This window comes from Ylistrum balloti, unplaced genomic scaffold (assembly GCF_031769215.1).
Source record: "Ylistrum balloti isolate Yb309-2 unplaced genomic scaffold, AGI_CSIRO_Ybal_v1 Utg370108, whole genome shotgun sequence".
Classification (NCBI taxonomy): domain Eukaryota; kingdom Metazoa; phylum Mollusca; class Bivalvia; order Pectinida; family Pectinidae; genus Ylistrum; species Ylistrum balloti.
The window spans coordinates 295,027-308,179 of NW_026782131.1; the positions used below are offsets into that span (position 1 = coordinate 295,027).

At 34.5% G+C, this 13,153-nt stretch overlaps 1 protein-coding gene across 1 annotated transcript in view; it reads right to left on the reverse strand.

Annotated features, from left to right (window-relative positions):
• The window catches only part of LOC132550165 (synaptotagmin-9-like), a 34,340-nt gene that overhangs the window by 6,967 nt on the left and 14,220 nt on the right, over nt 1–13,153 (reverse strand). The window contains exons 2-3 of the mRNA XM_060214182.1: nt 11,292–12,136; nt 3,147–3,267 (exon numbers count right to left, since the gene is read on the reverse strand). Of these exons, the coding sequence (XP_060070165.1) occupies nt 3,147–3,267; nt 11,292–12,136 (966 nt within the window). The remainder of the gene's footprint in view (nt 1–3,146; nt 3,268–11,291; nt 12,137–13,153) is intronic.

A 13,153-nucleotide genomic window follows, 5' to 3' on the forward strand; every position in this document is an offset into this window, starting at 1 on the left:
TCTCTCTACAAACACTCATACATTATATCATTTTACCTGTATGTATTACAGTAGTGTCATACAATATCCCTCTACAAACACTCATACATTACACCATTTTACATGTATGTGTTACAGTAGTCTCATACAATATCTCTCTACAAACACTCATACATTACACCATTTTACCTGTATGTGTTACAGTAGTCTCATACAATATCTCTCTACAAACACTCATACATTACACCATTTTACCTGTATGTATTACAGTAGTGTCATACAATATCTCTCTACAAACACTCATACATTACACCATTTTACCTGTATGTATTACAGTAGTGTGTCATACAATATCTCTCTACATACACTCATACATTACACCATTTTACCTGTATGTGTTACAGTAGTGTCATACAATATCTCTCTACAAACACTCATACATTACACCATTTTACCTGTATGTGTTACAGTAGTCTCATACAATATCTCTCTACAAACACTCATACATTACACCATTTTACCTGTATGTATTACAGTAGTGTCATACAATATTTCTCTACAAACACTCATACATTACACCATTTTACCTGTATGTATTACAGTAGTGTGTCATACAATATCTCTCTACATACACTCATACATTACACCATTTTACCTGTATGTATTACAGTAGTCTCATACAATATCTCTCTACAAACACTCATACAGTACACCATTTTACCTGTATGTATTACAGTAGTCTCATACAATATCTCTCTACAAACACTCATACAGTACACCATTTTACCTGTATGTATTACAATAGTGTGTCATACAATATCTCTTTACAAACACTCAACAAACAATATCAGGTCCAAAATAGATGACATATTCATTGTCAGAGATCTATTTCTGTACTGGACGGGTCAAATAAGCAAATTCCTTGTATACTCAAGGAATTATGCATGATTCTGTAAGTTAAATTTTTTTATCATATGATAAAATTATACGTATATTACTGAGGCTGTATTGCCTGTCCAGCTGATTATACTGAAAATGCAATATTCATTTTAGGTTACCAGGGTTACATTTGTTTCGCCTGGACATGAGAAAGCCACCAGGTTTCACCTACCACGCTCTGTGAAGTTTGCTAGTTACTCTGGTTTTCTCCCACAACACTTAAGGTTATGCACATGCACAATGTTTGGGCCAATTACATTTATACAATTTGTTTTATCATTGTTGTGAAGTGAATAAAGTTTATGTTTGATAAAATTTAAATCATATTTGGACCTAGTCATTCCTTGTACTAACTATATAATTCAGGTATTAGGAAACCAGCCACAATGCAGTTCATTAGTCAGATGACAGTGACCCATAATTCGAGTGTAATACACTGAATTCTAACTATGATGCAATTGTATAGATGCATGAATTTATAAAATGCATGTCTCAACAAAGTTTCTATAAATGTGATTAATGTGCTCATATTCATATGTAGTATTATGACAGCAGACCCCATAACAGACAAACACACTACTTAAAGGCAGCACTTAAACCATACTTATCATGTCAGCTATGTTCATCCTCAATAGGAATTTATTTTGATGCAAACAAAACCATTTATCACACATTTGATGATATTAACACTGTTTATAGCCAATAGATCTGTTCTCTATTGAATCTAAAACATAATTCAAAATTGTGTTAGTTTTATTGTTTATGGTTTTTTATGGATGTGATGACTACAGACAAGCTAGATAGGAGACAGGTCTATATTTATGTCTGTTACAGATCTCTTATGGCCGATCCAAGGATAAATATTAATGGCCTCTGTATATTAATCTATAGAATTCTCAGCAAGTCTTAATAGGTAAAGTGATAGGTCTATGTGTGCTACATTGATGAGTAACTGTACCTTTGCTAAAAATACAGAGTGATTTACTGGAAAACTGAACATGAAATATTTGAACCGTTTCCTTAAGGTATTACGGACAACGCCATGTTGTTTGAAATTTGATAAAGTCATTTTTCTTACAAAATGAATCAATGTCACTCCTTTACACGAATAAGTAGTTCACTGTTTTCTTAATTGCAGATATAGAAGACGACAACATCTGTAGGAAGAATATTCTTGTCTGGTCCTCTATGTTTGCTGTTTACAAATCTTTGAACCACACTCCTATATTCCACTAGGAATCTGTCCTAGGACGACTGCTGATATTACTGAATCTACCAGACCAGACATTGGATCTCGTTTCCTTTGTATTGCAGTTTTCTTAATTATCAAGACCAACATAACTGATGTAAAAAAGTCAGGATGATGTCTATATGTATGTATATAGATATGTTGATAAATATCTATGTATACATTACAATTTTTAAAAATCTACATCTACCACAAAACTTCTATACAGTATACTGTAAATTTTTTATCTCTCAGTCTGAAGGATATACAGAACTGCTACACAAATCATGGTCTGTGTTTTGACCATGATTTAATTTTGTCAAATAAAACATTAATTTTATAGAAGAATTTTAGTATTGTGTCTGATGTATCACTTGTATGGAGCAATTACTGCAAAATTGAGGAACATACTAAAATCATTTGGGAATATATGTACTCATGAGAGAAAATAACTTTCATTTATGAAATATAATTACCCCAGTGATTCTTTATACCAAAATTAGTTAAAAACTGCCAAACAAAGTATCTCTCTACCTCGACACTTTTACTTATAATCAATGTCCTCAAGGGTCCTTCATCCATATGAAACTGAATCTACACAGCATATCAGAATGATTCATATCAATTGGAGATAAATCATTTTACCTATTTTTATGTGTGTCGTGTCAAGACTGAACCCTATATCCTTACTGGAACCTTTAGTCCTTTTTCTCTCTCCTCTCAATGGCCAAACATTTGGCTCCCTTATTGGTATGGTAAGTATCATATTAGATCATAACAACTAGTGCTATTGCACATTGGAGATGGTGGAATGTGGTCACTACCTTAATTTATATACGATTAGAGGCCTGATGATCCAAGGATGTTATGTTCCAAACTTAGTTATGGCATTCTCAGACATCCATAAAGAAAGCTTCATACGTGGATAAACTCTAGTAACCTTTGTTATCTCAGAAACATCTCCATTGGTGTATATGCTAATTATGCTGTATCACCTCACCTGATGAACCTGTAATGTCCATGGCCTTTAGATTACGGGCCTTGACCACAGTCAGCGTCAGTCTTCCAGCCGTAGGGAGATAACACAGTGATAACATCAGCTCTCCAAAGTCAAACTTCTCCTGAAATTTAGAGAACACAAGCATTATAGTCAGGGGAGATAACTGCAAAGTCAACATCCTCCTGAAATGCGGAGAACACAAGCATTTTAGAAAGGGGTGATAACTCACAAGTTAAAATACTCCTGAAATGTAAAGAGCATAAGTGTTATATTGAGGTAAGTCAAACTTCTCTTGAAATGTACAGAATACAACCATATTACTGTCAAGGGGCGATACCTCTGAAGTAAAACTTCATCTGAAATATAAAGAATGTGTTTGTTTAGTCATGGGGAGATAACTCTAAAGTCATACTTCTCCTGAAATGTACAGAATACAACCATAGATAACTCTAAAGCCAAACTTCTGCAATGTATGAAGCACAACCTGCTATAGTATTGAGAAGTTAACCTCTACGGCACTCTTTAAAGCATGGCCTGATGATCCAAGGATGCCATGGGAAGATAACTCCAGAGTAAAACTTTCCATGCAATGTACAGAACACAAATCTATTACAGTCATTGAGAGATCACATCCATAGTCAATTTTTTCTTGTTATGTACAGAATACATAATGGAAAACATTTTGAAAAATGTTACATATGATGTTACAAGAAAAACTTCCATATCCTGTATTTTTCACTTCAGAATTATTTCTCCATAATTGGTGATACATGAGATGATGCATTCAATTAACAATGCATATTCAAATTACCATTCTCTAAATAAACAAGATATTTTTAAAAATATGGTTATAAAACCAAGTGTTCTGAATACAAAGGTGTGCCAGGGTGTGTGTCAATAGATTTCTACCATAAATCTGTCAATACAAAATATCAAAACTTATCTATTTATCATTATGGTAGTATTTTGACTTGGTCTGAATATTGAACAGTAATAAATAAAGAATTAACCAAATACAATGACATTAGCATCCCAATCACCACATCCTGCTATCTGAAAATGATACCGGATATGGTGGGCAAGGGATTTTCATTGGTCAGTGTTCCAGAGGAATCCTGATAAATATTTAATGTCTCTGACATGACAATGAAATAATACATGAGAATTTAGCATACATCTAATTTACTATAGAAAACTGTGTAATATAAATACTCCTCATCTACAACTATATTGTTTATTGTTTTCAAGTACAATACACCTCATACACATTCAAAAGAGAGGCAACAGATGGAGTAAACATGGTGAGGCTGAAACTGATATTGCAAACTTTATCCTGATCTGTCCAGTCAACCTAGATGTACGAATAGACATCACTATACACTGGGAAGAATGATGTCTTTGAAGTCTGGAGCAATTAATTAAAACAGATATGATTAGTTTTCCTATCAATATTGGATGGATAGAATAAACAAATTTTATAATATATAAATCTATCATAAGGTATGATCTTTGTGACAACGTTGTTCAATGATTTCATATCCTTTTCCTTTTCTTGACCCTTGGACTATGAAAGAGATTCAATGCCTATGTGTTTTGATAAACACAAAACAGGCCTTTACATTGACAATATGGACAGACAGATCAGAATTGTGATCTATGATATTTTGTATATGTATAAATGATAAATGTATGTACTAGATATGGGAGCTGTATGTACCAGATATGGGAGCTGTATATACCAGATATGGCAGCTGTATGTACAAGATATGGGAGCTGTATATACCAGATTTGGGAGCTGTATATACCAGATTTGGGAGCTGTATATACCAGATATGGCAGCTGTATGTACCAGATATGGGAGCTGTATGTACCAGATATTGCAGCTGTATGTACCAGATATGGAAGCTATACATACCAGATATGGGAGCTGTATATACCAGATATTACAGCTGTATATACCAGATATGGGAGTTGTATGTACCAGATATGGAAGCTGTACATACCAGATTTGGGAGCTATATATACCAGATATGGGAGCTGTATGTACCAGATATGGCACCTGTATATACCAGATATGGGAGCTGTATATACAAGATATGGGAGCTGTACATACCAGATATGGGAGTTGTATGTACCAGATATGGAAGCTGTTCATACCAGATTTGGGAGCTATATATACCAGATATGGGAGCTGTATGTACCAGATATGGCACCTGTATATACCAGATATGGGAGCTGTATATACAAGATATGGGAGCTGTACATACCAGATATGGGAGCTGTATATACAAGATATGGGAGCTGTACATACCAGATATGGGAGATTTATATACCAGATATGGGAGCTGTATGTACCAGATTTTCGTGAGCTATATATACCAGATATGGCAGCTGTATGTGATATGCACCTGTATATACCACCAGATATGGCAGCTGTTTATACAAGATATGGGAGCTGTATGTACCAGATATGGGAGCTGTATATACCAGATATGGGAGCTGTATATACCAGATATGGGAGCTGTATATACAAGATATGGGAGCTGTACATACCAGATATGGGAGCTGTATATACAAGATATGGGAGCTGTACATACCAGATATGGGAGATTTATATACCAGATATGGGAGCTGTATGTACCAGATTTTTGTGAGCTATATATACCAGATATGGCAGCTGTATGTACCAGATATGGCAGCTGTTTATACAAGATATGGGAGCTGTATGTACCAGATAAAACAGCTGTATATACCAGATATGTATATACAAGATATGGGAGCTGTATGTACCAGATATGGGAGTTGTATATACCAGATATGGGAGCTGTACATACCAGATATGGGAGCTTTATATACCAGATATGGGAGCTGTATGTACCAGATTTTTGTGAGCTATATATACCAGATATGGCAGCTGTATGTACCAGATATGGCAGCTGTTTATACAAGATATGGGAGATGTTTATACCAGATATAGAAGCTATACATACTAGATATAACAGCTGTATGTACTAGATATTACAGATGTATGTACCAGATATGGAAGTTGTATGTACCAGATATGGAAGCTGTACATACCAGATATGGAAGCTGTATGTACCATATATGGCAGCTGTATATACAAGATATGGGAGCTGTATGTACCAGATATGGCAGCTGTATATACAAGATATGGGAGCTGTACATACCAGATATGGGAGATTTATATACCAGATATGGAAGCTGTATGTACCAGATTTTCATGAGCTATTTATACCAGATATGGCAGCTGTATGTACCAGATATGGCAGCTGTTTATACAAGATATGGGAGCTGTATGTACCAGATATAGGAGCTGTATATACCAGATATGGGAGCTGTATGTACCAGATATGGAAGCTGTATGTACCAGATATAACAGCTGTATGTACCAGATATAACAGCTGTATATACCAGATATGGGAGCTGTATGTACCAGATATGGGAACTGTATATTCTAAATAAGAAATAATCCCTTGTATTTTTAGGTCAAGAGTGGACATCTCACATTGTATGTTACCAGAGAAATCATTATACATTTGTTTTACTAATTAACAGTAACATGTTAACACCATCTGGTGAAAATGCAGGATGTTACTATCTAGTAATGGAAACATGATGCTTTTACCCAAAGTTACCATACAACTTGTTACAGAAGTAAAGATTAAGGTATGCAGGAGACACAGAATAATGTGTAGTGTCAAGTGTGTTTTAAGATTCTTCTGGATGAATCTGAGTGATCAATGAATTTTCTATAATTCAAAGAATACACATCATCAACACACAAATGTCTCTTAAAATAAAATTGAAGAAGTTGGTATTTAGAGCTAATTTTTTGTTCTAATAATCTCTTCAATCAATTCTTCTTTTGCAAAGAAAATTTATAAGTGTAGAGTTTAACATCAAAACACTAAACACTAGCTTTTTCAGTTTCAAGTCCTAAATGTATATATGAGCTTGTCGACACAGTTACTGTAAGGAGATTTCAAACTTTTCATTGTAATCAGTACAAAGAAGATGTTTAACAATATATCTAGGAAAACAGGCCAGGTATTAATGTTCCCTGTCAAACAAATATCAAAACATGTTTTGGAGCAGAAGTTTTCAAATATTACAAGAACATAACAAAGTTTGGATGAAAAAAAAAGGATACTAAATATCCTTTCAACCAATAATAAGAGTTTATTTTAGGAATAAATAAAAACAATAGTGACAATATTTGCAGCTTTAAAAACCACTTCAAATTGGAATAATTAACAGCAATGATTATCTGCCATTTTAGCCACAACGAGAACATCCACATTAATTTTCTCATATTTAATCATCCTTGGCGACTGTTTTTATACCAGTAATGATTAAACTTGAGCCATTCTATTTCCAAATGAATTTGTTGATTGACACTCTGTCGTTTTATGACTGCCGAAGTTTTAACGCTGGCTATTTCCTGTTGTATAATGCCAGTTTATAACCCCACCAACAATTTCCAAATACATTCCTCAATTTCAAGTGCCAGTTAAAATCCCCAGAATACAGCACCATAAGACATTATTCTGGATACATTTTTTAGATGTTCTATGTTTGCTTTTACAACTTACAGAGTCTCCTGGTATATCCTTCACATAAAATCAATCCATAATTATTGTCATTCTGGATTCACAGAGCAAATTTTAAAACACATCTTCAAAATGAGTAAAGCAGTTTAAAAATGGAAATTAAAATTTTCTTACATGTGTTTGATGCTCAGTAGAATGTTTGTTGGGTTTCTTTGTTGTTTACATAATGTTCTCATTTGAAAACCTGTCATAACTTAGATTGATTGACCAAGATTTACATGTTAAGTGTTGTCAATGAAGCAGAAAATGCTTACCATGGGTCTCCATGGAAATCTAACATTTGTTCATATTTTGCTTCATCGAATTTAATTTCAAATTAAGAATATGGTGTTGATGTCATTGTTAAAGATAAAGGAAATTCCTTTTTTTCATCAATGAACATTTATCAAAGTATTACTATTATCCAACAGGAAAAAACCAAACAACCCAACTCATGGTAATTTGGTTTCTCCTAAAATTATTTGAATTCTAATCTCTTATTCTTTTTTTTTTTTTTAATTTAATACCACAAATTTGCACTTGACTTGAATCCATTGATCAACTTTTGTAATCAATGAAATACCATTACAAGTTGAAATAAAGAAATTTCACAAAGAACTTATTAGATTTGACAACAAATATGACAGCATTAAGGTTTAAAACCTAATTATGGACATCCATTTATAATCTTGTACATTTTGCAGAGAGAAAAAAATTGTGGAAGAAGAATCACCTTTATTTTTGAAATGGTCGACATTCTTCAAATAACAGACTGCTAAATGAAATACAAAGTGCTATCTCTATGTTTATTTCACCACCATGATGAAAACATTCTGAAATGCCGTTATAACAAGGAGCAAACAGATAAAAAAAGCACTCTAATATATAAACTGTACATATATCAGTATTTCTGAGTACATAGCAGTTTCACTATTTCTGTTTCTTTACTTAAATATTTTCAAATTTTCATTTCTAAAAATATCAATTTTCTGTTATATTCCTGAAATAAATGGCAAATGTACAAACACTTTATAACATTTTCCTAAATAAGCTATAAGATTTGTCAAAATCTACCAGATGTTTTTTATTGTTCTGTACTTTCAATTTTAATATACATTGTACCTGGTGAGTTTTTCTGTTTAATGTTACTTCAGTGAAGTTAAATGTATAGGTAATTTACATTCAGATGCAAGAAAAAGCAATATTTAAATCACATTTCATTTTTTTTTTTTTTTTTAGAGAACTTAATGCATTTCCTGTCAATCCCTCTGTGTACTGAGGTTGGTGCTGAAGAATAGATCACCATCGCCAATGTTGTGTCAATGTTGTGGATGTATCAGAACAGAGCAATGGTGTGGAAATATATTACTGCAACACTATAGGCACAGGAAGCAGGAAATGAGGCACCATTCTTATGCGCTCACATGTTTGGAGCTGACAGAATTATGGAAAGACAAAGAACACAGCATGCCTGTGCCAACAATAGAAGGATTGTGTTATTGTTTCCCTCATTTCCTGGGTATTGTTGTTGGTGTAAAGCAATATTCAGAAGGTGGGGATTGTCCATATCAATTCTGCCCTATACATCAAATTTGAATATGTCTGTGAAAAAGCAGTAAAGGTGGTCAATGAAGTAGCTAATTTATCACCATGAACCTTGTAAATATCCATTCAGCTAGGTTTAATTCAATTCCAAGTCTTTTTTTGTTTTTTTTTACTATTGTTTACAAAAATGCTTGACTTGGAATCTTTGAATTCAACTCTTGAAAATCAATTAATCTCCTTTTGCTACTTCTATTTTTCCTCCATTCTAGCCTGATCTACATATCCCCCTGGCTATATGCTGCCTCTACTTTTCCTCCATTCTAGCCTGATCTACATATCCCCCTGGTTATATGCTGCCTCTACTTTTCCTCCATTCTAGCCTGATCTACATATCCCCCTGGTTATATGCTGCCTCTACTTTTCCTCCATTCTAGCCTGATCTACATATCCCCCTGGTTATATGCTGCCTCTACTTTTCCTCCATTCTAGCCTGATCTACATATCCCCCTGGTTATATGCTGCCTCTACTTTTCCTCCATTCTAGCCTGATCTACATATCCCCCTGGTTATATGCTGCCTCTACTTTTCCTCCATTCTAGCCTGATCTACATATCCCCCTGGTTATATGCTGCCTCTACTTTTCCTCCATTCTAGCCTGATCTACATATCCCCCTGTTTATATGCTGCCTCTACTTTTCCTCCATTCTAGCCTGATCTACATATCCCCCTGGTTATATGCTGCCTCTACTTTTCCTCCATTCTAGCCTGATCTACATATCCCCCTGGTTATATGCTGCCTCTACTTTTCCTCCATTCTAGCCTGATCTACATATCCCCCTGGTTATATGCTGCCTCTACTTTTCCTCCATTCTAGCCTGATCTACATATCCCCCTGGTTATATGCTGCCTCTACTTTTTCCTCCATTCTAGCCTGATCTACATATCCCCTTGGTTATATGCTGCCTTGACTTTTCCTAAGATCAAATCTCTACCATTCACCCTCCTTTTACTGACTTTACTTGTCATTAGTTCAAACCTCTGTATACCCTGTTTTTTTACATCAGATATTGATATATCACCCTCCTTATGCTGCCTCTACTTTTCCTCAGATCAAATCTCTACTATTCACCCTCCTTTTACTGACTTTACTTGTCACTGATTCAAACCTCTGTATACCCTGTTTTTTTTACATCAGATATTGATATATCACCCTCCTTATGCTGCCTCTACTTTTCCTCAGATCAAATCTCTACTATTCACCCTCCTTTTACTGACTTTACTTGTCATTAGTTCAAACCTCTATATACCCTGTTTTTTTTACATCAGATATTGATATATCACCCTCCTTATGCTGCCTCTACTTTTCCTAAGATCAAATCTCTACTATTCACCCTCCTTTTACTGACTTTACTTGTCATTAGTTTAAACCTCTATATACCCTGTTTTTTTTACATCAGATATTGATATATCACCCTCCTTATGCTGCCTCTACTTTTCCTAAGATCAAATCTCTACTATTCACCCTCCTTTTACTGACTTTACTTGTCACTGATTCAAACCTCTGTATACCCTGTTTTTTTTACATCAGATATTGATATATCACCCTCCTTATGCTGCCTCTACTTTCCTCAGATCAAATCTCTACTATTCACCCTCCTTTTTCGCTGCCTCTACATGTCATTATTTCAAACCTTTATATATTGTTCTATTTCTGCTAACATTATTTCATACATCTTCCATATGCTCCAATAGTACCTAATCAACATTTGTACCACAACCAGTAATTGTATGGAACCTGAGTGGATGATGGTCTACATAAAAACATTTCAAAAAGTAAATTCATTCATTTTACTTGGTACACAAAATAATCATGAGATGGTGAACTCACCTGAATGACGAATTTATTTTGAAATATTTGTATATACCTGTTTAAACAGCTGATTGGCTGAAAACAGATTATTCTGAGAAATGTACATAGTATTTTACTCACCTGGTTGGCTGAAAGTATATCTCTCACATAAAATGTTTCTTTCAGCAAACTTCCCTCACTTAAAATATCCTTCACCACAACAGCACCAATCAGATCATGACGAGAAAATCTGTCAAAATCATATATATTAAACTGCAAAGTTCTTGACGTAATTTCCTTATAGGGTACAGAGAATGTGAATGATTCATTGAACTCTGGGTTAAGAGTTTTGCGATGAACTTTTGTTTGACACTTGTGTTTACGATCTGGTAGTAAATATGTTTTTACATATGGATCTGATGTGCCTGAAAAATCTTTCGCAGGTAAATCCTCTGCTCTGTGTATGAGAACCTTTAGCTCCCCAAGGTCATGCTCATACTTGAGACTGAAGAAGATTTTACCACAAAGCATCTGCTCACTTTTTATACTGTCAATGGACACTTGTTTATACAATTCTGGTTTGATGGAACCCAGGTTTGGCTGTTCTTTATGTTTTATACTTTGAACTGTAAATTCAATGTTAGACAAGTCCAACTTGTGGGAAAGTTGTCGCTGAAATGACACGTGTCTCTCGGAGACCGTTGGCAGGGTTGATTGACGTTGGGTATGTTTAAAAATTCCATGTTTGGAGTGACTGATTCCTCCATTTTCAGCCATTAACTGATGCACAAGGTCGGGCGTACTTTGACTGATCTTGAGGTCGTTGGTCACAGTATTCGGAGAATCTTCACCGTCAGAAGATCCGTGCCAGTTTAGATGACTTCGTTTCTGACGACAGTAAAACCACACCAAGTACACCACTATGGCTAAAAAGATACCCGCTATGCCTGAAATCAGTGCCACCAAGTACCGAGCAGGGAACCCACCTGGAGAGAAAAAAATAATATAACATTGTAACTATTTAGAATGATATGATACAGATTTATATACAAAATCAACACAGTGGCTCTAATATTCTCCAATGATGGAAAAGATTCTTAAGGATCTTAACCACAACTAAAGTATAATCATATGTTGTTAAAGTTTGTATGGCTCAACGTAATTCACTAACTGAATCATTTTCACAGATTTTAACATGTAAATATCATTAAAAAAAATCCAGTCTAATAGAACATTTCAGAACTAATTGAACAAAAAAAGGCTATATGAGCCAATGATAACAAAGAACTGAACCGAATCAAAGTGAAATAAAGAGAATGGTTCCAACGTTGGAGAAGTTTCATTAAATTCTACTTAAACTCAGAAGTTTTATCATGAAGTAGCAACTGTTCATGGTATCTACGAGAAACAGATCAGAACTTGAGATATAGATACTGTAGTAAGGAATGGGAGCTGTAAAACCGAGTTTTCCATACTTCAGCATTCCTCCTGATTTTTAACTATTATTGAAAAACCTGTTAGTGGCACTCACTAATGTCAGATTCAAATGTCATTGCATGCCTATACCTGGCTATTAAATTAGATCATTGTTATATGATTCCTCTGTTGACAACTGCTGCAACCTTACGGCCGTAAATTCAGCTGACATTTCAGAGATTTGTTATCAGGATCCAGCAATCTGGCTAGTAGAATTTAATCAAACAAATTATATTAGTATAGAAAAAAACCATATCTCAATCATTTTGTAATTTGCTTGATGTATTATCATGAGTTTCAACATATGTATAACTTAAGTAATAGATCATCAGGCCAGGTAGGTACGTATCTGTACTGGGGAACATACATACATGTAAGCTATTTGATGTTGGTTCTTGGAGAATTTTCTCCGCTGACTGTCAAGGCATCCAAAATCAGATCTTTATTACGGTATCTTTTTGACTTTTCGCCACCAGGCGAATAGACTATGAAATATAATGTTTTAGAGGTCGGTGTCATATCATATT